This window comes from Calidris pugnax, unplaced genomic scaffold (assembly GCF_001431845.1).
Source record: "Calidris pugnax isolate Ruff unplaced genomic scaffold, ASM143184v1 scaffold138, whole genome shotgun sequence".
Taxonomy (NCBI): Eukaryota; Metazoa; Chordata; class Aves; order Charadriiformes; family Scolopacidae; genus Calidris; species Calidris pugnax.
Window position 1 is genome coordinate 1427514 of NW_015090858.1, and position 25769 is coordinate 1453282.

Genomic DNA, 25769 nt, shown 5'->3' on the forward strand with positions numbered 1-25769 from the left:
AGCTCTGGTCTTGTGAAAAGGAGAAAGGTGATAAATAATCCTTTTGACTGACTTCAGGGCACATTGAACCACGGTTCCTCGCCCGGTCCCACAGGTGAGTTAGATGAGGCGTATGATACAGACACACAATGAGGTAATAATTGGAACGGAGGAGGCGGCAGGGATGTAGTATAATTTAGTAGAGGAATTACATTAAATGCGATACAGTGCAGAGACTACATAAATCTTGAGGTGCTTCTTGAAAAACAGCTTCAGTCTGTTATATCCCATAAAGGGCTTTTACAGATTTTTAACAAGCTGCTGCTTTTACTTCATTTTGAGGGGCCTGTTACCTCTCCCTGTTTCAGGAGATAGACCTCTTATTCCGTTCTTTATGTGGTCCAGGGATACCTGTCTCGACGGAGGGCTGTTGTCATCTGGCATGCCTGATCTGACACTCTATTTACACAGCTGCCGTGCAGTTGTCTATACAAATACTCCTGTATGTGTGCTTCAGAAGTAATTGCTTTGGCCTTTTAATAACAGGTAATATTTATATTGTATTTTGCAGGGTCTAAATACTGTACCACAGCCTGTTTGCCATAGCTCCAATTTGTATCCTGTTTTTGAGGATGAGGAATGAGGAATATTAAGCCCTGAGCAGGAAGTCGCAATCAAAACAGCACAGTCTCTGCAGGTAGCTCTCCCAGCCCATGGCTGACACTTGGCTGGTTCTCTGGAGCTGGTGCAAAGCTCCCGCTGCGTCCCCGGGTTCCCCCAGGCAGTGTTCCTGCTGCACAGGGCCCTTTGGGGACCACGGCTGCGCAGGCACCCTCACGGCGTGTGGCAAACGCCAGGGTGCCCCTTGCACGCACTCTGAAGCCGTGCTGAGCTCTGGTTCAGTACTGATTCGAAGAGCGCAAACCTGGAATTGCTGGTGAGGCTGTACATGCTTGCAATATCTGGTTTCTCTGGAAGCGCAAACCTGGGATTGCTGGTGATGCTGTACATGCTTGCAATATCTGGTTTCTCTCTTCTGTTTGCCTTGAGAAAGATGCTGTGAGCTTGGTTTAGGTGTTAGGAACTGACCAGGTTACACAGAAAGAGGGATTACACTCTACATGAGGAGTAACAAAGTACCATCAGTCCAATCCTGGAGATAGAAGTGACTCTTCTTTCAGAGATGACAAGATGGACAAGGGGCAGAAAGGAGCGTCTGTCATTCTGTGGGGACAGCAAAGGATCCCCACAGCAGAACAATGTTTCCATTGTTTGAACACAAGCTCTGCTTCTCCACTGAAAGATCCAAATGACAAGGACACTGAGGGTTTCTTTCTCTTGGCTGTTTGTTTCCCTAGTAACAAATACACAAGCTGCACTGTTAGAATACCATCCTTTTATTCTTTTTTTTCTTTTAAGATAAAGGCATGTCAAGGATGTATTCAGTGCTTTCAGAAGCAGGTTAAGGTTGCTTGTACGAATGAGCCTCTGATACAGCACCATGTACTTGAAAGTACTGCCTGTAGTCCACCGAGACAGTGGAATAACTGAAAACAAAAACCACGGAGGAAATTAAATGCTTGCCTCAATTTCTATACCATTCAGATTGTAAACTCTCAGGGCAAAGTCTGCCTTCCACAGTGGGACTCTCATCTTGATCAGCAAAGGAGATGTCATGCTACTACTAAGTCCTGTGTAGGGTCTTAGTTACATCACAATCATGTTGTCAATAATCTAGTTTGGAGACTTCAGCAAAATTTTAAAAAAAAAAAGGATTAGTCTTAGAATTGTCAAGCTCCATGTTTTCTGTTTTAGCTAAAAGAAGACTACTAAAAGAAACTAAAATAAATTTTTTAAACAAAAATAACTTCTTTCCTACATCTTTGCCATAAATGTGAGTTTAGTGATGGGAAAAAAAAAAGTTTGCTCCTCTCTTCCCAGTTACTAAGGTTTATAACACTGTGTTCTCCAAGGAAAAGAAATACGTGTCTGTTTCTCGGGACATGGCAGCAGCCGGCCTGAAGAGCATAATATAGACATAACTGACAAGATTAATAGCAAACTTCTGATTGTATAATTTGAAAATATAAAGCTATGCATTAATTGCAAACCAGTTTGTTGCTAGGTCATAAATTAGACTGGTATTTGTCACAGCAGATGAATTTAGTTGTGTGTGGGGAGGTATTTCAGGTGAACAAATAAATTAGTATCTTTCCATTTGGGATGATTTTGGCAGGCAGTGGAGTCCCTGACTGACACGTCTGCCGCTGAACTGGAGCCTAACCCAGTAACTTCCCCCTCACCTCTGAAAGAGCAGTTATTTTAAACTATCCCAAGCTTGTTTGCGGGGGTGGAGGAATCTAGATCATCTCCGAAGACGGAAGCCATCAGTGCTCTGGTCCCCGGGGGTGGCGGGGCGATGGTGAAGGCACAGCAGGCTGGGCTGTGCCCGCAGCACCACACACCCAGGCTGCAGACAGGGTCAGCCCGCACCTCACCGCACCACGGGAGAAGCTGTTATCAGTTTTGCAGCTGTTCCCTCCTGGTAACTAAATTACACACTACAGTGGAACATTTGAATCTCAATTTAGCATGCAAACAGGAGTGGCAACACAATAAACCAGCACAACACATACAAACTAATTGCACTTTATGGGGACCATAGCATTTTAAAGTGCAAAAGCAGATGCTAGCATGTATTGTCTGTATTCAGCAGTAAAAAAGGAGAAGACACGTTTCTCTGAGGCAAGAGGAAAAGGTAGTAGAATAAAAAGAACTACATAAGTTTTTCAAAGTACAGATACAAACTATAAAATCCACCTTTATATATTATTGTCATTGATCCTTGGCTATTCATTGACCAGCTATTACTTATCTGAGTAGTTAAACCCGTGGTTTGTGAGCCATAGAAAAGCAGAGATTAATTTTCTGTCAATCCACGTTTTGTATAAACACATTCTGCACATGCTTGCCTCTATATGCAGAGCAATTGGCTAAAGGCAGGGTATTCAAGCTTTTTCTCTTTTAGGTTTGCTTGGTTTCTTTTTTCTTTTTTTTTTTTTCCCCTCCCTCCAAGAGGTGTGTTTCTCATCTTAAAACTTAGACTTATATTTCCATCCTCGTTTTATAGCCTGTCCAGATTAGGGCAACCGCAAGCATATTCTACCGTTTCGCAGATAAATAGGGCCAAGGGGATTACTGTAATCATGTGGTGCCACTCGCTGTGAGACAGGAGCCACGTGACTGGTGATATTACTTGTCATTTAAACCAGAACATCCCTTAGGAAAACATCCTAGAACATCCTGTCTCTACACATTGTTAATTCCTTGTTGGAGTCATTAGTTATTCTCATTGACAAATATACAGGTCTTATTTCTCCCTTGAATGTATTTAGTTGTATCTTTGAGCTGTTTTTTCCTTCATCCGTAAGACTGAGGAGTCAGTAGGACTCAACATAGATGTAAGAGCAAGTCATCCTTTTGAGTAATAGCATTTTCTAAACCACATTTTTCAAATTCTAAGTTGTTTCCCTATGTCTTCTTGGATCCTTCTCAAAGTTATCAAATGATTTCGCAAACCATGGATTCCAGGAGTGATTTTTGTCTCTGTCAAACACAGGACTGTTCTGTGCCTGTTTAGTCCGTCTGATGATCATCCCTGTTTGGTTAATTGCCAGGCGTCCTACTCGTTCTTCACTAGGATCTCCAAAGGCATTTCAGAATTGCTGTTTCAGAGATCAGTCAGTACATTAAGTCTCCTTAGTAAAGCTGTACTCTAGGAAAAAAAGAAGGAAAAAAAGATCCTTATTTTGATTAGGATTGAGTCCCTGTGGTAGCCAGCCCATTGTTGACAGGGCAAAATGCAACGGGGTAGGGTAAAACTTCAAGGCATCACAATTCTCTAGAAATACATAGAGACAGATATTATAAAAGAGCTTTTTCTCTTTTGCAATGAAAAAATGACTAGATAAAGTAAAAAGTAATGCTGGCCATTGAAATTCTGTCTTAGAGAAAGACAAAAATGAAAGCTTTAATTGTAATTAGTATGAGTCTAGTGTAACTTTGAAACTGAATGAGAAGGCGACAGAGAGATCAGTAATAACAAGAAAAAAATATAGATGTTCCGTACCTGTCAGAACACAGGACTTTATGCTGCAGGCAGGCCTGATTACTTTATTTTTTAATAACTTATTGAAAAAATGTCTAAACAGACACAGAGCAACCCCTGTCTTCTGTCCTGCTCACTGGGATTTTTTCTGTATTAGATTCACTGTGGTGGCTGCTAGAGCTGCCTCTGCTGTTTTATTGCTTATATTGATATACCCCATTCTATAAGATTAACCCAAGGGCCTTCTTTGCCACCCTTTAATATTTCCCTCCTCTTAACCTTTCCTTCTTTCTTTTCCTTGAGTCACTTAATTTCATAAAGCCCCCATGAATGCAACTGAGCCTAAGGACAAGTTTTGAGTCAGGAAAGAAACACCACTAATTTTTATTTCTCCTTGATCAGCTTAGATGTAAGAGTTTCATTCGTCGCTTGGAATTTATATATGAACTCTGTCCCCTAAGTACCAGATATTTCTGGGTTTTGTTTTCTCCAATACTATCTCAGTAACTAAGTGAGAAGCAAACAATCCTCTTAAAGCTGCTGAAGGATTTACAGAGAAAATAGAACGTAACATTTTCTTCATCTGGGGAGATGTGGCTGGTACGGTACTGGCTCCATCTTGTGGATAAAAACAAACCCTACTGAATTTTCTTAAAACAGGTTGACTCTCCTACCATCATCCTTATATAAATATTGATAAATAAGTGTGTGAGCTTCCTTTAAAACTTTTAGAAAAAACGGGTCAAAGTTTCTGGTAATGGAGAAATAGGGAGACTGGTTAAAGACAAGATTAGCTGAAGGCAACATTGCCTGTTTCTCCATATAACACTATCCATCACAGTATTATTGCGACAAACAGTGTTATTTTGGCAGCTTTTTTTTTTTTTTCTTCTCTAACCCAAATATTTTTCAGGTAGTTGTCATTAAATAACAGCTAGCATTTGAACGGAAGAAAAAAGCAGATACCTTTCAATCAATCTCTTGCTTGTAGAGCTCCTCTGGCCATCCAGGAGCTGGACGTGTATCCAGTGACTGCCCCTGTGACTGCGTGGCCACCCGAACCACGGGCTCGGTGTAGGAGGAACCAAACCACACAGCAGGGATTGCAGGGGCTGCCAGCAGCCCGGCTCAGGGGGTACGTAGCCCAGCAAGTCCCCTGTTCATATCCCATTATGTAAGTTTGCATTTTGGTGTATAGCAACACCATAGATTTTCTTAAGGCTGCAAAAAAAGTAAGTAGTTCGGTTTTAGCACCTTCAGCGTTGGCAGGAGGAAGGCAGGGAGCTGACAGGCTGTGCTGGGTTTGCTGTGCTGTGGTGTGTCAGCTTGTGTATTATGGGATAGAGCTGCTAATGGATGCGTTAGAAACTGCATTCAGCTCTCTAAAAATACTGCCAGAGATGCGAGATTGCAGAGATCAAGAGAATACAAACTACGTTTCCAGAAGGTGGTACCGAGCTGGTTACTGGGGAGGTGACAGGATGACGCAGCTGCAGGTGTATTTTGGCAGCGTTAATATGAGAGATGTATCCCCATGTCCATGTGACATGGAGACAAAGAAAGTGCCTGTTTGCAGGGAGTCGCAGGCCCCCGATGTGCCTGAGCTGTGTCTCGTGCTGTGTCACACAGAGCATCCCTGACACCCAAAGGTGAGCGACCGAGGCCTTTGCAGGCTCCTTGAGGCACAGGACAGGACCAACCCAGCTGCTCCAGCAGGAGCACGAGTCAACGTACCTCACATTTAATTGGAAAAGTGCTCTCTGCTCTTTTGTCAGCTCAAGAATTACAGAGCAGACGCAGTACCTGTCTGAGCAGGCACAAAGCCGTGCACAGAAACCCCTGCACAGCCTCCAGAGGGACTGTTGGAACCACGAGATCCCCTCAGCGTTTGTATCCAAGAAACTTCCCGCAAGACCCTTGGCTGCTGCTACAAACAGCATTTTGCAGTCCCTTGGGTGTTATTACAAGAGAGAGACTGAGTCACATGTAAGCAGGGGGGTTAAAACACAGCAACAGCTTAGTGAAGTGAATTTTTCATGTTATCAAGCTACAGTACTGTTTTCTCTCAGTCCTTTGTCTTGAATTGCTCTCTGGTACTTACGTCAGTCGGTACGGAGAGGGGTGGACGGGTGCGGAGACGTGAAGAACAGATTGTACAAAGTTTGACAATCTTAACTAGCATAATAATCATCATTAATATTTATATTGAGAAAGTACCTGATGCTTCACTTTGCTTCTGCGCTTCATTCCCTAATGTGGTGCTGTGCTTTGTTTGTAGGTGGTTGGAATTGCTTGGACCCACACCAGAAAGTGGGGAAAAAAAGGGAAGAATGATCATCTCGGTCCCCGTACAACAACATTTTCTTTTAATCCTCATTTCTGCTGCCTTGACCAGTTGTACTGTGCACCCACTGAGAGACTCAGCCTGCTTTAAAAGAAAAAAAGAAAAGCCCACCCCCAAAAAATCCCCAAACCCCAACAAACCAACCCCCAAAGCCTACCCCAGAAAGACATAACCCGTTCACTAACCGGTTCAGAGGCACAGTCCTGCTCCCAGCTGTCAGTAGCTGAGCCTGGGACAAGCAGGGGAGCTAGAATTCTGGAAGATCTACACGAGATTTTTGAGAACACGCTAGGTGGTATTATTATAAATTTTGCTCTTTAATCACAATGTTTAACTGTCACTCAGCAAGGTTTTGTTTATATAACGATACCCGTGGCAGCTTCCCACCAGCAGAGGGCGGACTGGAGACCGTCCCGGAGCCGGCGGGAGGGATTTGGGGCACACGGGTCTGAGCTACAGGTAACGCTGCTCTTTAACAGCTTCTCTTTGGATTTTCATGGAGGCAAGGTTTCTAGTGGGAGGCTGAAAAAAAAAGTATTATTACATCTTTTCTGGGGCCAATTTTATCTCTGTTCTTTTTCCTCTCTGGAGAGGAGAAAAAAAAAGAACTAGTTTTGAAATTAAAGTTGGCCTGACCTCTGCTTCCAGGTGAACATAAGGAGTAGAACTAGTTCTGGAATTAAAGTTGGGGTGACCTCTGCTTCCAGGTGAACATAAGGAGTGGGAAAGGGCAGAGAATCTGCTCAGTCACCAGCAAAGCACAAACAATCAACATAATTTCCTTTGCACCGACAGGAAAAGCCCCGGGCTGAAGCTGTGGGCCAGGGAAGAGGGAGCTGCGGAGGATGGATGGACCCACAGCAGTGACCCCTGGGACCAGGTACATTGCTGGGGACACGGGTACGTCACACAGCACCCGGGTATGTCGCACAGCCTGTCCCTCTGCCCACACTGCAAAGTGCCCTTTGGTGCATACAGGGTTTTACCTGCGTCCTCAGAGATGGCAGAGAGCAGCCTTGGGGAGCTGGGAACCACGGGCTGCTCATCTCTCTAGCCCTGCGGAGAATTCAGCCGTGTCAACGTCCTCTGGAAGTATTCCTGGGACTAAAATGTTCATCCCCAAAGAAAAGGCTCCTGCCCACTCGCCCCAGAGCAGCCTCCATCCCCGACAGCCTGCCCACCACCCAGGGAGCTCAGCTGGGCTGTGTAGCTGGTTTTTAACTAAACCTAGCCCTTTGTGTGCTCCACACAGGTCAGACCTCTGCCACCTCGTCCCACCCCCCTCTCCCTTGGGTAGGACACGGAGTCCTTTGTGGGAGCCGAGGGGCTCCAAGGACAAACGCTCCCACAGCAACACTTCCCTCAGCAGCTTCCAGCCCTACGTAATCCTGCATTCTCTACTTGCTATACAAATTGTTAAGAGATATTTACATAAAAATGTATTATTGCTCTGCTGACAATCAGTTTGACAGAAGTGTTGATTTGCTATCATCTGGCAAATTATGTTGCAAAGTTATTGCCTAGAAATAATTGCTGTCAATGCTGCAGTTGCCTGGAACTGGTTTCTAGGGCCAGATTGCGGCGGAGGCTGGTCACAGGCAGGATTCCTGTCTGTGATCTCCACGTGCAACATCCAGGTCCTTCAGGAGAATGCAGTGAGTCTTTGCAGCTGAGGAAATGTCACACGTTCACAGAGCAGCACCACAAGTAACTTGACCATGTGTTTACAGTAAGTTTATTTACAAGTTACCACATGACACCTGTAGTATTACAGTTTTTATAACAGCATTAAAATAAGTCACATCTAAGCAGAGTAGGAGGCAGCAGTGAAAAATGTGCACTGAGAACACAGAAAAGCTATTCAGTTATAATGGAAAGTAGGTATTTTCCTACAGACTCTGAAAGTGAGGAGGAATATACACATTGAGAAGAGCAAGTCCTTCAGCCCTGTTATTTCTGCAGCATTAAAACGTCTGTGCAGTGACACTTTGGTGAATACGACACCCTGGGAGTCACACCAAGTGCTGGGCAGAAAACCCTCTTAATGTCTTGCCCTGTTGAGCACCCAGAAAGGAAAAACAAATCTTCCCTCTTTGAAGGGGGTTTCCCGGGGTGTTTGTGAGCGGAGCCAGAGGCGCAGCGTCGCTGCCGGGGCCGGACACACGGACAGGGAGTTCCCTGCAGCGTGATCCGCCCGTATCAGGGCTGGGGGTGAGTAGAACCCCCTGCAGTGTCCCACAGGCCCTTCTGCAGGGGCTGAGCAGAATCCCACAGCCAAACGCAGGAAAAAGCCCTTCTGCTCCTATAACCCCTGGCTCTAACGGTGCTGGGGCAGAGCCTGGGCCTGTCTCTGGAGGAGAAACGTGGAGGAGCGATTCCAGAGAAACACTAGACCTGGCTGTGTTCTCGTGACAGGACTCAGGAGAAAATAAGCTTAATGCAGCATCAGGTGCAACCCTTTTCTGCTCCAAAGCACAGCAGCAGCTTCCAGAGAGCACACAAGCACTGTATGAGACCTGCTTCCCCCCAGACCTCTCCAACAGCCCGGAGCAGCTGTCAGTGCCCACCATCCAGCCAGTGGCAAGGGCTGGAAAGACAATGACAATAAAAGCTGCGCAGCAATAATTATTTCCACCACTAACTACACGCAGGATGTATTGCTTTTGGTACAATGCCATTAATTGTCACAAGAAGAAAACCAGTGATTAAGCTGAGCAGACATGAATTATGCAGACCTCTGCCATGCTGGAACAACAGCGTTTTACTGAGAAATGTCACCAAGTCAGCAGTGAAAACAGCTTAGTACAGTTCTCTCCAAATACCAAACACACCCTCAAGAACAAGTTTATAAATTAAGTTTAGTTACAAAAGAATGCTTAAGAAATGACCACAGTTGTTTTTTTCTCTAATCCTCATGCTTTTGTCAGAGTGCTCTGCTGACACTGACGGGAGAGCGGGCACCGGACTGAACACGCCGCGACACAGACACCCCCAACGCCCCCCCAGCACCTCCCGCTGCCTCGGCCGGGCTGCGGCCTCCGTGCGCCCTCCCTCCCCGGGGCACACGGCCTGCCTGGGCACACACACGTACAAAACTGGCAAAAAGCTTCTTAAAACACAGAATGCATTGACAAGTCTACAGTTTGGACTCTTGAGTCTATGATGTCTCAACTACAAGTTAGAATATTTGTGAATTTTAACATCTCCAGGAATACGGAAAGGTTTTTTAGTCAGAATTTCTTCTGAAGCACTAGCCATTGGATTGAAAGGTGAGCTGGGAGAAGGGCTGGACTGAAAACCCTTCCCCTGGATTGTTTGGCTGCTGTGATGTAATCACTTCAGTGAGCCTCAACCCAAAATTCTCAATATTCAGCATTTTTGCATTTGTGTTTTAAGGCAGAAAAACATCTTCAGAATAGTCAGTAGCAAGATATAGTGAAAAAACAGACAGAGCTCTAGAAAACACCTGAAGGAAAGTGGTCAGTGAGTAACACAGAGGGGTTGCAGCACAATTCCCGTACCTGACTTCAAGATCAGCCCTCACACACCCACTCGTGGTGGGGACACGTTTCTGACGGGGTGAAGCCTCCAGCCCCCAGCAGAGCACCCGCATGTTCTGCTCTCACCAAAGCTGCCTGAGGAGCTTCACGGGTGGTGAAGAGAGACATAAGGGCAAAATACCCACCTGCAGACACCAATATTGATGTGATGATGTTTCTAAGTCTTCTACACACCTTAAATGTTGTCAAGTGTTCTGTGTATGCAATTTCATAGAAATAGTAACTGAAAATACAACACAGAAGCTGGCATTTTTGGTCTGCAGAGAAAGCCCTGGGCTCAGAGCTCTGCAAAGTTTGGTGCCACACAACTACAGCAGCATCTCATTTAAACACGGCCCACACTCAAAGCGTGTCCTCGTGAGCCCCCTGAGGATCCGAGGGCTCCGTCTCCCCGGCGCAGGCAGCTCCCAGAGCTCCCACCCAACCAGCCCAACACACCCAGGGCAAGGCCAGAGCCCTCCATCCAGCTGAAAGTGCCCCTTACACCTGGGGCTTACAGATGGAGAGGGTCAGGGTCCAATCCCAGTGCAACACAGGAAATAGGCAAGATGTTTCAAGTTCCCACAACTTAAACGAGGATTATGAGCGCGTGTAACCCCATCAGAGCCTTGTCACAGCCCCGCGGGGGGGTACACTCTGCTGTGACACTGCGCTCTGCCGCAGGGAGCAGAGCAAGGGGCAGCCACAGCCAACGAGGAACAGAACACACACAAACCCAGCTACAGCAAAACCCACACTCCCTCACACTCTGGGGAGAACACGGCATCATCTGTGTGAAAGCCACCGGGGGATGGAGAGGTGAGCTCTAACAAGCCAGTTCTCAGAGCCACTGCAAACGTGTCAGTCACAGCTAAGCTCACTCGACTTTCAGGTTACAACCACTGCAGACCCGTCAGTTACAGCTAAGCTCACTCGACTTTCAGGTTACATTTTCTATGTTTTCATATTAATTAGAGAAGTTTCTGGCAGCCATTATCCAACTACACCTTGCAAGAGTCTGGCACAGACTGATTTTAGGCTAAAAATGACTCCAAGCCCGTTCCAGTGACAAGAGCTTACCTGCACTGCTCCCAGAAATCACACGCTCCAAACCCTTGGCCTGAGAACAACCTTTCTGTAGTAAAATGAAGACACGTGGTCTCTAAGGATTGCTCAAGGAATTATTGTCAAGCTTTGAGGGGACAGGGCGACAGCTGCACGAACAGCAACATCAAGTGTCAGAAGCCCGTGACTCACCAGACGCGCTGGAATCTCTCTGCACGACTCTGTGCCCGACCGCTCCACACACCGATGGCTTCGTAACTTCCTTGCACCAAAGATGAAACGTTTCTGCCCGTCTGTAACAAAACTTCACCTGTGGTTTTTTGCACGGCCTCCCCAATTCCGTGTCACACCGGTGTAACCCCAGTGCAGCCCGGGGTGACAGACACATCCCTCTCCTCAGGGCGGGTGGAACGGCCCGACCCCCTCAGTCTATACATGCACAGTACTATGCTGATTTGGTAATACAGGGACACAATTTAATGATTTTCTTTGCATTTGTTTTTACAAGATTCAGATGCCAAAAACAAAACAGAACATTAAGTTACCTGATTTAAAAAAGAAAACCACATACGTTTACAACATCAAAAGAATAAGACGAAATATAAACCTTTGCTACTTACAATTGATCTATACAGATTAACCAAATCACAAATCTGTCACAATATAAACGTTTAATTGTTACAATGAATAAGAACATACAGAAAATGATTTATTTTTTTTTTATAAAATCTTCCTTTGCTGTTTTATTTTAAACTTACCATTAACTAAATGAGCTATGCAGGACTTGTGGGTACATGACTAAGAAGGCACCAACAGTACAAAGCAAAGACGAAGCGGTTTGAGTAGTTCCAGAGTGCTCTACACTGATACAACACCAGAAAAGGCAACAATAGTAAGTAAACCAGCTCCAACCTTCAGAGATTTGTTCTCGATTCACCAAGGTCTCCGACTCTTCCGCTGCCTCCGATCACAGCACGTGCTGCCAAATCCATTGTAAGCTTCACTTTACTAATGTGCACTTTTCACTAATTTAGTGTCTTGATTTCAATTGTTAACTAAACCATTTTGAACCACAAATGTATTTAAAACTTAGTAAAAGGATTGTTTGGACATTTTTGTTTAAACCACTGCATTTACAAAAATATTTCCCCTAAAATCTGGGATTGCTTGAAGACATTGCTGTACAAATATAAAAGTACTATGCAAGGGACCAAATCCATGAGTATACTGTGGGTACGTACAGACCTATATTTATACCATATCACTGTGCTGTAACAACACAATAAATTTATCAATAACCAAGGACTATATAAACTACACTAACAGAAGCAAATATATATTAATAAAGTTTAAATCTATAGTACAGTTGCTCAGCAAACAACTCCGACATGGTATAAATACACCGTAGCAGATTACAGTGGGCAGCAACAGCAGGGTTTTCTCTTTCCCATCCCGCACGGAAAACCCCGTTGGACCCGGGTTCCGTGTGGGCACGGCAGCCCCCGGTGAGAGGGGGGGAGCCAGGAGGAGCTGCCACGGCCGGGACGGGGGAGCCGGATGCTCCTTTGCCAAAGCATCCACGAGAGCTCTGCCTTTGCATATTTTTCTTCAGCTGTAAGGTTGGAATGTTTCTGACAGTGAACTGTTTACATTCCTTACTCCCAAAGCATCTTTACCATGAAACATGCGTGTTACTTCCATTAAGAGTTGCTGTTCTCCGCTCTAAAATATAAAAACTACATAAAGAAAAGAAACGAAAAAAAAAAATCAATGCAAAATGATGAAATAACTGACCTAACACAGTGTTGTTATAGGCACCTTCTTTTAAACTATTTTCAAAATCTGTCAAAAAAAATAAATCATGCTTCTGCATTTAATGCATCAACAAGCTCAGCCCCACAGTGCCCGTGACCCGGTGGGGCTGCGGGGCTGGCGCTGCGGGAGCGGCCGCGGGACAGAGCCCCAAAGCACCAGGGGTCAGGGAAAGCAAACCCTCGGCCTCTCACGCGGAGACAACGCAGGGGGGAGTCTGCACCTCCCCAAAAATCCAAAATTAAAGAAAGCGTTAAAAAAAGAACTGGGAAAGAGAAGGGTGAAGAAAGCTGCCAAACTTCTTCCTTAATAAATTAGAAGGGAGGTGTCACAAACTGATTTCAGTAACAGTCGTCTTTCCACCCGTGCCCCAATGGTTCCTGCAGTAATGATGATGGTACAAGCAGCAGAGACTCTAGAAATATTTCCACTTCTCAAATCTGAGAGAGAGAAGGGTTTTGGTAAAGATGTGCAGAAACGCCAGGAGACGTTTCCACACGGGTATCAACAGTCAAGTGCATATTTCTGTAGATGTGTTTTTAGCACAGGCTCCTTCCCCGACCCCCCGACGGCCTGCGCAGAGTCCTGACAACGCTCCTGCTGGGTTCCCAACAGACTTAGGTACCACAGGAACTTCCCAATGGAAAATGCCCTTTAATGAGGAACCCTTGCTTGTTCAAAATTCGTTTTGGCAGACTAACACTTTAACTACAGGAAAAAGAAAGTTCTGAAATGGCATCTCGTAAGCACCCTTGTCCAGAGAGGTCTAAGTGAATGGCTTTCTGGGTTTCTGAGGAGCAGCCTGACGGGAACAGGAAGCCTGGAGCTACAACCAGCAGCGACTGAGCCTCATCTCCATCCAACACGTTACCCAAGAGGAAACCAAAAACTAATTCTTAATGTTAATGTGAAGATATAAGATTTAAATTTATTTCCAGGAATTACAAGTGCATTTTGTTCATATTAGCAAGCAGTCTTTATACAATCCATTCTTCACTGCTGCCAAAATAAAATGAGAAAAAGACAGCAGAGATATGAAAAGCTAAAAATAGAACTATTTTTCCTAAGTTATTTGTTGAATAGCATTTCAGTTGAACACAACTCAGAGGTAACAATAGATTATTTTTTTTTCTCAATCATAGGCATGTGGCACTTAGACAATCATCTTTGCACAGAAAGCTTTAACAGTCATGCGAGGGCACAGTAATTATTTTAAACAAGGCAAATTTCTCACCACAGAGAGCAGTGGGGAAAGAAAAGGAGGCACTGCACTGGAACAGAACACCTAGTAAACTCCACATTATACAATTTCAGTAACAAATACTTGAAAAGATCATTAAAAGGTATACAATTTTAACCATTATTTAGTGCTAGCTTTGTTTGGTTGTCCTAACTCAGCATTATCAGAAAAGTTTGATAGTACTTGACACCAGAACAGTACTTCATGTCACGAGCTCATGGAGGCTTGGTTACAAATCACCATAGTGTAGGTTGCAAGAAATGAACTTGAGATGCCGACATGCTGTAGGAGCAAAAGTAAAATCAAACTTTCTCATTTAAAGATGCAGTGTTCCTCTCTGCAAGGATTCTGAACGACAGGGATTAGATTCGAATAGGAAAACTATCGGTCCTCACTCGGAGCATTTCACTGGTGCGCAGTGAAACATCCTATTTTGGTTTCTCGCTTGCCACCACATATGGATGCCTTCCACAGAGAAAAGCATTCGCCATGAGGTCATCAGGCCACGATGTTCTTTGTTAATCTTCCACCAGACGGTGAGTAACCACCAGCTGGCGAGCTGCCACCCACGCTCTCTGCACAAGTCCTACCAACGCTACTACCTGGAAGGAGCTTGGGAAGTTCTGCCTCCAACACGGGTAAGCCTTAAACCATCGCCTTTAGAAACGGCAGGGAGAAAGGGTACAAACCGTGTCAATACATGGAAAAAAATGGTTCTTGGATGAACTCAATTAAGTTGGGTTCCCATGTGGCTCTCAGGCTGTATAGAATACCTGCACGTACAGCTCAGGACACCCAAACAAGAGCATAAGCAGGATTAACGTGAGCAGGACTTATGCTGCGATCCACAGCGTGACGGGGTACACTCCGCTGGCTGCTAAACATTTCTCTTTAGAAAGGAAGTGCAAAAAAAATCTGGGATGTCACTGACTTAAAGTGCCCTGAATAGTAGCTTTTCTAAAAAAAAAAAAAGAAAAATGCCAGCGACTTCAGTAAAGTCAGAAAAACATAGTTCATGGTGTAAACTTCTTACAGGTTAATGAATTATCTTCGTGGATATTGATCCAGGAGTGAAAGGAACCACTGCATCTTTCAAACCAGAAAGCAAGCAGTTAAAATACGGCAGCAGTAGGTGCACGTACAGTACAGTACTGCAACAGGTCAACAACGGGCATTACGCATAGGAGTGTCAATTACAATTCTTCAGGCTTAAAAGATTCATTGAAAGCATGAAAAGCCAAAACTACCAGGAACTGCCCTCCTGAATGGCTCAAAGGAGTTAGTGGATAAGCTGAGAGAGGCCACGAGACATGACCAACCGTAAAGGACTGGGAAGAGGAACAGCAACGTTTGAGCACGCCCAGTCCTTTTAGTCCTTGTCCTACAAAAAAGAGCAGAGACAGATTTCAGTGAGGAAAGCTTGAACATCCCCCTTTAAAACACACATATTTCTTGTTTCTGTGCTTTACGTACACTATGTTTACCACAGACAGCAGCACTGATACACGGTAAAGAGGCCAGAGACAGTGAACGTTACATTTTCAATTAAAATTTGAAATCTTCAAAAGATTAGAAAGATTAATCATAACTAATGAATGAAGTACAGTATTTGGTTATCCGAAGAATCTGTTATTTTCACATTGCTTCTCAATTCCAAAACCTACAGCCAAGGGGGAAGGTTTGAACCTCAAGAAACACAGACTGAGACGAGCTGGCTGACACAGTACAGGGGGGCGTAGAGGAGCAGAAATCACAGAAAAAGACCGTTACTGCCCATTTTAATCCAACTCCTGGGGACTGGCCTTCACCAGGATGTCACCTACTTCTGTTTTAACTGCTGTGACACGGAATAGCTAATAATTCTAACCACAAACAACCAGGACATCATTACCAAGCTCAGTACAGTATTTAAATTTCAGTATCACATCAGCCAATCAACTCTTCCCAGTAGCATTTAAAGGTAACATTTTTAGCAAACGAGAAATTTCCGTTGGCAGCGGATCAGTGATATCTTTATCCCTAATCCCTTTATCCCCTAATCCCCACTAGACCCGAGGTGGGCACGGGCTGGCAAAGGGGCAAGCGGCACAGACCATGAGCTACCATTAACCGCAGTGCTGCTACTTGCTCTCCCTCCTGGGTCCCACAGCCCATGGGCAACAGGTTTCACCTTAATCCTAAAAACCTGTGTGGTTTCCTTCCAGATGGGGACAGGTACCACGGGTGCCCTGGTACGGAATGAGCCTTGGAGGACGGGGGCAGGAAACAAGCACTGCCTGTGCCCAACGCTGCTGCAGTGCCAGGTGTGTCACCTCAGATTTACCTACTGTCATTAGTACAACAAATGCTAGCTAGGAGCTTAAATAAACACAACACAGGATTTCTAAAGATCAAAATTACTTCATTTGTGAACTCCTGTACATTTCAATACTCAAGCCAGTGGCAACAAAAGCTACTGTATTTAAGTAAAAACTGTATTTTCAAAAGTTTCCCCTACTTTTTTTTTTTTTCCTTTCTTTTATGGATTTCTTGCAGTAAGGACATTCACTGGCTCAAAACTTAACCTTGCTGCTAGAACCACCAACAAAAAACAGTGACTGTAGAACACTGCTGCTGCTGGATAACGGCACAGAAACTACTTACAAGGTCATAAAACAAACAATTAGATCAGGCTGCCTGCTTTGGTTGGTTTCTCTTTTCCAGGCACAAAGCTTTGACACTTTATCAGTATTGCAGAAGTTTCACAAGACTAGAGCTCAGGAAGAAATGCTTCACTGTGAGGGTGGTGAGAGCCTGGCCCTGGTTGCCCAGAGAAGCCGTGGCTGCCCCATCCCTGGAGGGGTTCAAGGGCAGGTTGGAGGGGGCTTGGAGCAACCTGGTGTGGTGGGAGGTGTCCCTGCCCAGGGCAGGGGGTGGCACTGGGGGGGCTTTAAGGTCCCCTCCCACCCAAACCATTCTATGATTCTATGATTTTAAGTGTTACAAAAAGTATTCAATTGAGTATTTGACCAATTTTGTATGAAACTACTGAGGCTTGCATGCCTCATGGCAGACTCGTGCCAAGCCTCACTCCAGTTAAGTTCGTTGATTATGTAAAAAAAAAAGAAAAAGTCAGACTGAGTATCAGTGCATTACATTTTAAATTAAAATGTAAAATCTTTAAAAGATAAGGGAAAAAAAAAAAAGATTAGGACTGATGCCAAATGCAAAAGCATAAAGCTGCCCTTTAACAGCTCGTGATCCTGTCACTAGAAGAGGCAAGTTGTACATCTCACTCGTGGTAACACAGTCCCCAAGCTCTGCCCCAGGGGCTGGCCCTGCCGTGCCTTTACCTATGCACAATTTAAGATCGATATCCGGGCTGGAATCTAGCGGTTTCCTCAAAAATCAGTTCTTTCAGCTTCTCCTTCGGCAAGTCATCCAACTCCATATCAAACTTGAAGGGTGCTTCAGCTACAGGCTTAAGAATAGAAAGAAACATTATTAACTTTTGTTAATATTACTGTTCTATTGAATTTCATGTAGTCCCTGTATGGGGAAAAATAAACTGAAAATGTGCTTCACAAAAATGTCTAATAACGTGCATTCTTTAAGGAAGAACTCATTCTATTAGTCCTTTTTGTGCTTTATATATTAGTTTACCAAATTTAACATCAAACCATAATAAGTAGCTACTCAAATATAAACCACGAGGTAAAGTATCTGTTCAAGGCTCATAACTAAGTATCTACCTGAAGAAAAATTATCCAAAACATTTGTATTTCTTGGAATAACCACGTCTGTCCCTTAAGTATAACCAGCTTATTTCCTCCTCCCCTAATTCTTCACCAGAAGTGACCTGAAATCTCATCAGAACTGTCTATGAAACTACAGCTGGAGGGGGCTGTACGTGCACCATCCGATGGCAAACTCCATTATTCTGCTTCTCATCTCAGACATTAGGAAACAAGACCATAACGGGCTGAGAAGTTCCTTTTCCAGGAGAGAACGCTTCAGTATCTATCTATTGTGTTCTGCCTCCAAATTGTGGTACTAGAACCAGAAATACACATTTGCTAAATTCATGCAATTCATTCTTCAACTCCATTAGAGCAGCAGAAACACTGTTGTTAAACTAATGAAGAAAATAAACTGTTGCATCATTTAATTGACGTTTACATTTTAACAGTGTCCTTACCTCATCACTTGGATCGTAATACTGCTCCAGATAGGGATGGGCTAAAGCTTGCTCCACTTCAATCCGCTTATGGGGATTAAAGGTCAACATTTTATCCAACAAATCAAGTGCTAGGAGGGGAAAAAAAAGTGAACAAGAGTTTAATCCACACTCCAAATTACAGTAGTGTTATAATCACTGATATTACAGGGAAAAATACACGCTACCCTAACTTTTGGGCCAATTTCCATTTCCAGCTGGGCTCCCCAGTGCAGCCCCACACAGAAGGCTGCCCGGGACCAACGGCGCGGCTCTGCCTGCCCCTCTCACGGCCCTGGGCTCAGCTCGGAGGGAGGGGACCCTCCCAAAGGCTCCTGGGCACCAGAGAACACCGAGGGAAGGGACACGTAGAATCCTGGGGTACAATCTGGTGTTAACTACAGCAGAAACCGAATAGATCAGGCATTTTCTGCACTCAAATAGATGCTTTGGATTTATGTGCCCAAAATCCCAACCAAGACAGAGCTTCTCTGAACAAGTAATCGAGAATGTGTCCTTATTCTGAAAAGAGAACTTGGCTGTTTAATGACAAAGACGCCATCCAGACGTCGCCGTGAGTTCTAGATCACCACAGTGAACCATTCCAGCACAACCAGCCACCCAGAAGATACTCTCCTGCTACGATGGAAATAGCTGCATATTTATGAGATTCAGGTAAAAACCCGTTGAAGCCAACTCGTAAAGAATCCGTAGAGAACCTGAAGATCCCTAAGACAGAGAGTGAGGGCCAATGAAACTCTGGACAAACTGTAATTGTTCAGCTACTTTGATGATAACACATTTTCCTTCTCCAAGAAGAGAAACCAGAATGGTTTTAGAATGAAGAAGCCCAAAGATACCTGCAGCATCCTAAACTCCATTCCCTTTCCTCTCCTCACCACATCACTCATGACACAGAACTTCAGTAGAGTCTTCTTACTGCAGCAGAGGAGATGCAGCGTTGTGTTGGGACAAGATGCATCCCAAGCACCACAGAGCTTTACCACTGCGTTCAACGGCAGCTTCAAAATGCTGCAAACTTGCACAGTGACCAACATCAAATATTTCTACGTGGTTTTCTCAACAGCAGGGACTCACATGCTTGCTCCACGCTACAGCGTGTCGTGCACAAGGCTGTTGACTGGCATGACTGACACAGAGGGGTTTGGAGACGTGCTCTGTCAGAGCTGCTCTGAGCAGTGCGAGGGAAAGGTGCCGCGGGAGCCGAGCGCACGCCTGTTCCCCGGCAGCACCGACACAATTCCAGCTGTCAGAGCCCACGGTAACAATTCTCACGTTGACGAGCACAATAATAAAAGCAGAATAAATCACTGCTGTTCCTCTGAATGATAAGGATAATCAGCTCTGCTTCCACCTGCAGAAATGAGCTTTTCCACGGCCCATCAGTAGCTGACCATATTGACTAGGAGTAAATTATCGTATCAGTTGTAAAGAAAAGTGACTTATGAGTTGTTCAGAGTAGGGGAAAGAGCACCGTACTGTGAATAGAACCACCCTCAACTGTAGAATATAAAAAAGGCAACTTAAAAGCTATCTGGGAAAACAAAACCATAGTTACCCTTTCCTAAAGCCTTAGGAAAGGCAACAATTATTACACTCCTTGCTTCTCCTAACTGCATTTTTAACCCATACAATTTTAACCCTTCACTCTGTGGAAGGACCCAAGCTTTCACTGATACTCTCCTCTTTGCTCCAGGCTCTGTTGAGCCCAGCGCTGAGCTGTGCCTCACTGCAGAAACACAGCTCAACCTCACAATCCAAGGCCCGTGTTCAGAACTTGAGTAACTTATGGCGTTTCCAAAGACAGTAGCAAGAGTCAGGATTTATGTTTTACACAAAAGTTAAAAGATCAAGCATCACAGCATGTCATCTTAGAGTTACTAAATATTGCTTTAAAAAGATAACCCAGTATGTGCGTTTCAGGCTGCTGTTTTAGGGAGCTGCATGTTCCATTTCCAATACAGATAAATTCTTAGGGTGGTTTTAAAAATCCCATCCTGCCATTACTTTTGCTGCACATTTCCATTTCTGAAGATCTGGTACAATGTAGTAGAGCATGAAATACCTTTGGGATCAGCGTTCGGAAACAGCCTGTTCCATGGTACCTTGTTTTTGTGTGGTAGGGAAAGCAAGTAGTTTCTGGCCTTTAAATTGATTATACAATTCAAATCTTCTTGGGAAGGGGATCCGAGAATACCTAAAAAAATGAATACAAACAGTACTGCATTCTATGAAAAGCACATTAAAATGGTTATACCTCATTTGCCAAAACTCAGTATTAAAGCTGCTGAGAAGAAAATTTCAGACTAAATGTTTTAAGAGTACAGAATACCTTGGAATTTTTTTAGAAACCTTTACCAAGAAGGTTTAAGTTATTGTTTCTTGTAAATAAACAAACGCATTTGCGTTTTCTAATGATCAGTAATCTGTTTAAAAGATCCAATTAAGTGGTGTATCTATGGACATTAAAAAGAAATTACCTGGACTTAATAGTGTTTTTGAGCTTTTTAAAAAAAATGTTAATTTTAAAAACATCTCTGCTGATGTAGTAAATAAACTGGTAAGAAGCCCCCCAGATCAATGATTTGTTGTAGAAATCACTGCAGAAATAACTACGGGGAGGAGACAACACACCTACGGATCCAGATGTTACACACTGACCATCAGGAAGCAGTGAGTGCCCAGGACCAGTTTAACCAGTAGAGAGGATGGAGAAAGAGAGGGGGCTGTGGAAATGCTACTGTTACACAAAGCTCACCAAGGATGTGGTTCAGTTGGTCAAGGTAGTGTTTTCCTGGGAAGATGGGTCTGTTGGAGAGCATCTCTGCCAGAATGCAGCCCACCGACCAGATGTCAATAGACTTGGTGTAACCCTGCCAGGAACGCAAAAACACATCTCTGTCAAAGGAATTTTTGCATAATTGCAGCAACATGTTACTTTAGTGAATTCTGAAAGTGCACGCAAATAAATCTTTTTCAGATGAGTCATGCTGGTTCATGCTGCTTGATTTTTCTGTACAGAATGAAATAATTAAGAATTGTGTGTCAAAACACTGCTTTGAAGGGGTAGCGAGAACTGAAGTACACAAGATACGCTTTTCCAAAGGGATTCTCTATGTTTAGCTAAACATATCGCCAACTGCAAATTTTTGAGACTCCCTCATTTTACAGCAAATTTACACTAACAAAATTTGGAAACAAGCTATTCTTCTTAATTCTACAGCTCCCAACAGTACACTGAACACATGTGAACAAACTCATCCTTCTTCCTAACAGGACCCAGACCCCACACCAGGACAGAGCCTTCGGCATCGGGGGCGAAAGGGCAAACCAGACTTGGTTCGCTGGTTTGTAAAACACAGCAGGTAAGGAACTGGCAAAATGTGTTTACAGCCCTAAACGGAATATAAGAATGGAACTAATGTCTGTATTTTGTGTCTGGATAACCTGCACTACCCATAAGAAAGGCTTTTATTGGGAAGTACACGTTACATTGGTGCCGGGGTGCCACAGGGACAAGTTTACCTCTGGACACACGGGAGCTCACACACACCATCACTCAGTGTTGTATCCAGAAGTTGCCTCTGGAATCACAAACCTACTGCGGGCGAGTAGCTGCACTGCAAACCCTTTACCACTTTTCCTCAGGACCCTGCGTCTGTTGGGATCCTAAAGCCACCGAGGGCAGAGGAAGGAGACCTGGTGCTGACAGTGAACAACCAGCAGCAGCCGCAGCACACAGCACAGCGAGGCTCTCACCTTAGAATTCAGCATGATTTCAGGAGCCCTGTACCAGCGTGTGGCCACGTATTCTGTCAAGAATCCTGTGTGATCATGATCGGGATCTGCAACGCGAGCCAGTCCAAAGTCACAAATCTGGTTTTAAAGAAATTTAAAAAAAAAAAAAAAAAAGCATGAGACAATACAGCTTCCAATACTACAACATTACTATTTCACCGTTCTCTAGCCCATGATGTAACACCTACAAACACAGCATGGGAACCTATATTTATAGAAACAAATTATTGCACAAAGGTTAAGAAAAGCATTTTGGATTAAGTACAAAAAGTATCCAATTAGGCCATGCCAGGAACAGGAAGAATAAATGGTTTGGGAAGAAAAGATGTTTCTGGTGCACAATTTATGTTCCATTCTGGGCTTAACACCTTCTCTGCTGGAGGTGGCAAGGGACAGCTGCCTCCTGTGCCACTAGCAGCTTACACAGAATCAGCACAAATAACCAGAAGAGTCTCCTGTAAAGACAGAGGTGAAGAAACTGTAGAGGACACCTTTATGGACTTCAGAAAATAATTATGCAGGCAGACAAAACTTGTGCAGAATTATAGTACTACACATAAGCAAAGTGCTATAATTTGTTATTAAGACAAAAGAAAAAAGACACACTCTGGTCCAGTGAGGAGAAAGAACAGAATTAAAGAAAGTGTCTGTGAATCTCTCAAGTAGAAAAATGTACCTGGGATGGAAAGGAAGATTAATGGCAAAGAGAGCTGATTAAAATGACAAAAAGCTCCTGCCGAGAAGAGCAGAAACAGGTAAAGCAGAACAGAAGAGAAAGGCACCAAGGTTTAGCTGCAAGGAGGAGGCTCTAGGGGCTGTCAGCAGTGGGGCAGCAGGGGAAGGAGGAGAGGGCAGGGTCCTGCTCGGTCCGGCCCTATTTGGGGAAAAGTAAAATTGTGAGTCCACTGTGCCTGTTCAAATAATTGGTAAAAGTCAAAGCAGCAGCAGAAGGTTGGCTTCTCAATCTTAATTAAATCTGAATTAGAACAAAAGAAGAAAGAATCTGAGAGCGCAACATAATGACAGGCAAAATTTTCTTGGCATTTTGACTAAGTCATAGCAGAGAATAAAAACCTGCATAATGAAAGACCCAGGTGTGTCAGTCAACGCTTCATGCCTTGCAGAGACAGAATAGATACTACTGAGAGAGAAGTAGCACTAAATAAATACATTTCCCACTAAATAAATAAATAAAATGCCAGCATCCTCTATATATATTTAGCTTCCACTTGTTCAAAGCAACATTCTTGTAGTCAGTATCAGGTATGCTTTGCGTTTTGTTTTTTTTTAACAGAGATGCCTTAAAATTGGATGAAGCAGATGGGAAGATTTATGAGGATCATGTACATATGACCATTTACTAAGCAAATTAAATACTACTAATACACTGAAATATCTGAAGTTGCATCATGTAGTCTGTGCGTGTGTAACGTACATATCTGTATAGAAGGAAAAAGAGGTTTCCATTAAGTTTAGCTGTTATAAATTCACACAGTTGCATCTTGAGAGTAATCAGTAAAATCCTGAAATAAACAATAACTTGCAGTCTTCCTCAAAAAACCCCTCTTTCATCACCTTCCTTCCAAAGTATCTAACAGTTCTTGGATGTTTAATACTTGGGAGTGTTCTCTATGTAGATAGAAAAGCACAATTTATAAATAATATTGATGTGGTGTGTTAATGTTTTAACCAAGTAAAGCAGCAGGTTGTGCCAGAGTAAGCTGCTGCACTGAAGACACTGCAACACACCAGTTGAGAATCTGTTTAAAATAACTTTGACCTCATTTTCTGAAATATTAATGCCACTGGCCCAGGAAAATGATATGGTCATGATAGTTTTTATGTAACATTTAATTTACAAAACTGTAAACCAGGTCAAACTGTTGGATGCAGATAATCATGAAAGCATGTGAAAAATATTTCTAAAAATGTTAGCTAGTATTTTTGCATATATTCCAGCCTGTAGCATGTCAGTATACATTAATCTCTCTTGTGGGAAAGATGCCAGCCTGCAGAAGAGACAACCAGCATCTGTATCACCCAGGACTCTCACTGGATAGAGATTTCAAGGCAGTAGTTTTCACAGACTCTCAAATCTAATCTTTCACTGAAAAAATATATCAAGAGACAGTAGTTAAGTTTAATTATGTACTTTCACAAACTTTCATTCCCTATGTGGTAAGTTATATTTAAGGTCTCACTTAAATCTGTAGCATGGCCTAAAGAAGGAGAAACAGCTTTAGGTTCCACACATCTGCCCTGAGCCTTTCAGCTGCTTAGGACAAGCAATAGGGATCTCAGACAACCTGTGTCAACAGAGACTCACCCATGTCTTTCCTACAAATGGAATCTATGACCCAGAAGTCAAGATCACTTTCAAAGGAGAAGAAAGAAGCAGCTCTTGTTACAACCTGTAGGACTTGGAGCTCCAGAAGAGGTGAGCAGCTCTCTCAAAACACCATTGAAGAAAGAAGCTAAGAGCATTACCACTCAAGATGAACAAACTTGCTTCTGAAAGCGTGATTTTGAGTTGTTTGCTTTAACAGCATGCTGTGTTTTAAGTACAGTAACCAACACTGTAAGCATGTACACAGCTGATGTACAGACAGGCACAACAGCCCTAAAAGAAACAAGTTAGTACAAGTTCAGTGCTCATCAGCCAAGGCCTAAGCATGTACCAGCTTTCTCTCCAGTTCTGTTACTTAAACTTTAGATGCAGCATGAACACACCACCAGAGTTCCCTTTAGGTTTGAGACAGCACATGCTGTGTCACACAGACTCCCCCATTCTGCACGAGGAAGCACATATTGCAGTGACATGCTGGTTTTAAAATCCTATAAAGAAATTGGAAAAGTACTCACTATGGTCATATTGTATTATTTTGCCATACAGTGAGTTTACTTACTCTTTCATTACCATCTTGTGTTAAAACATTGCCTTTTATTATTTTACTGCCTTTAATTGCACTTAACACAGCGCCACACTCAAACTGTTCTTTCCTGCTTCTATGGCACAGTTGTCATAGATTTCTCTCCATTCCTTTCATGAAGAGGTTAATCCCTCGAAGGGCTCTGCTGTAACAGCTGCTGCAATCCCATGGCAACACCCAGAATGGCCAATGCAGCAGGACCAGGCTTTAGGAAAGGCTGACAAGCAGCAGTGGGAATGTAAAGCAAACTGACCATGGGGCCAGCATTCAGAATGGATCAGCATATGAACAGCAAGGACACATCTTGGAATTGCAACAAACTTGTACGGCCAGCAACTGGTTTACATTTTGAAGAGGGTATTTTTGTTTGGTTTGTTGGGTTTTTTTAAATGAGAAAGCTAGAGCTACTATAAAAAACACAGGGTAATTAGGTCAACAGAGTATGCAACAAGCACAGCTGTACCGCATCAGAGCGGAGTAGGGTAAGCTCCATCCTCTGGCTCCATCAGTGGCCACCAGCAAACACACCCCACCCAGTCTAACAGGGAACACACCGCTTCCTGCTCGGCTCTCCCACCTTCCAGGGACTTGCTGCCATGGGACTCAAAACCAGACAGAGCATTCAATAGCTTTTTCTTCTACCAAAGGGGTTGGCGTTCTTTTAAGTCACATTATCTGTAATACCTACAGTGCCCTGTGGTACCAAATTCCGCAGCTTAACGCTGCAAAAATTAACTC

At 43.8% G+C, this 25769-nt stretch overlaps 1 protein-coding gene across 1 annotated transcript in view; it reads right to left on the minus strand.

Moving 5' to 3' along the window:
- Window positions 1-11489: 11489 nt before the first annotated feature.
- MAPK1 (mitogen-activated protein kinase 1) overlaps window positions 11490-25769 on the minus strand; it is a 31717-nt gene continuing 17437 nt past the window's right edge. The window contains exons 4-9 of the mRNA XM_014944041.1: window positions 22063-22179; window positions 21062-21176; window positions 20369-20500; window positions 18265-18374; window positions 17420-17547; window positions 11490-15468 (exon numbers count right to left, since the gene is read on the minus strand). Of these exons, the coding sequence (XP_014799527.1) occupies window positions 17431-17547; window positions 18265-18374; window positions 20369-20500; window positions 21062-21176; window positions 22063-22179 (591 nt within the window). The 3' untranslated portion in view covers window positions 11490-15468; window positions 17420-17430. The remainder of the gene's footprint in view (window positions 15469-17419; window positions 17548-18264; window positions 18375-20368; window positions 20501-21061; window positions 21177-22062; window positions 22180-25769) is intronic.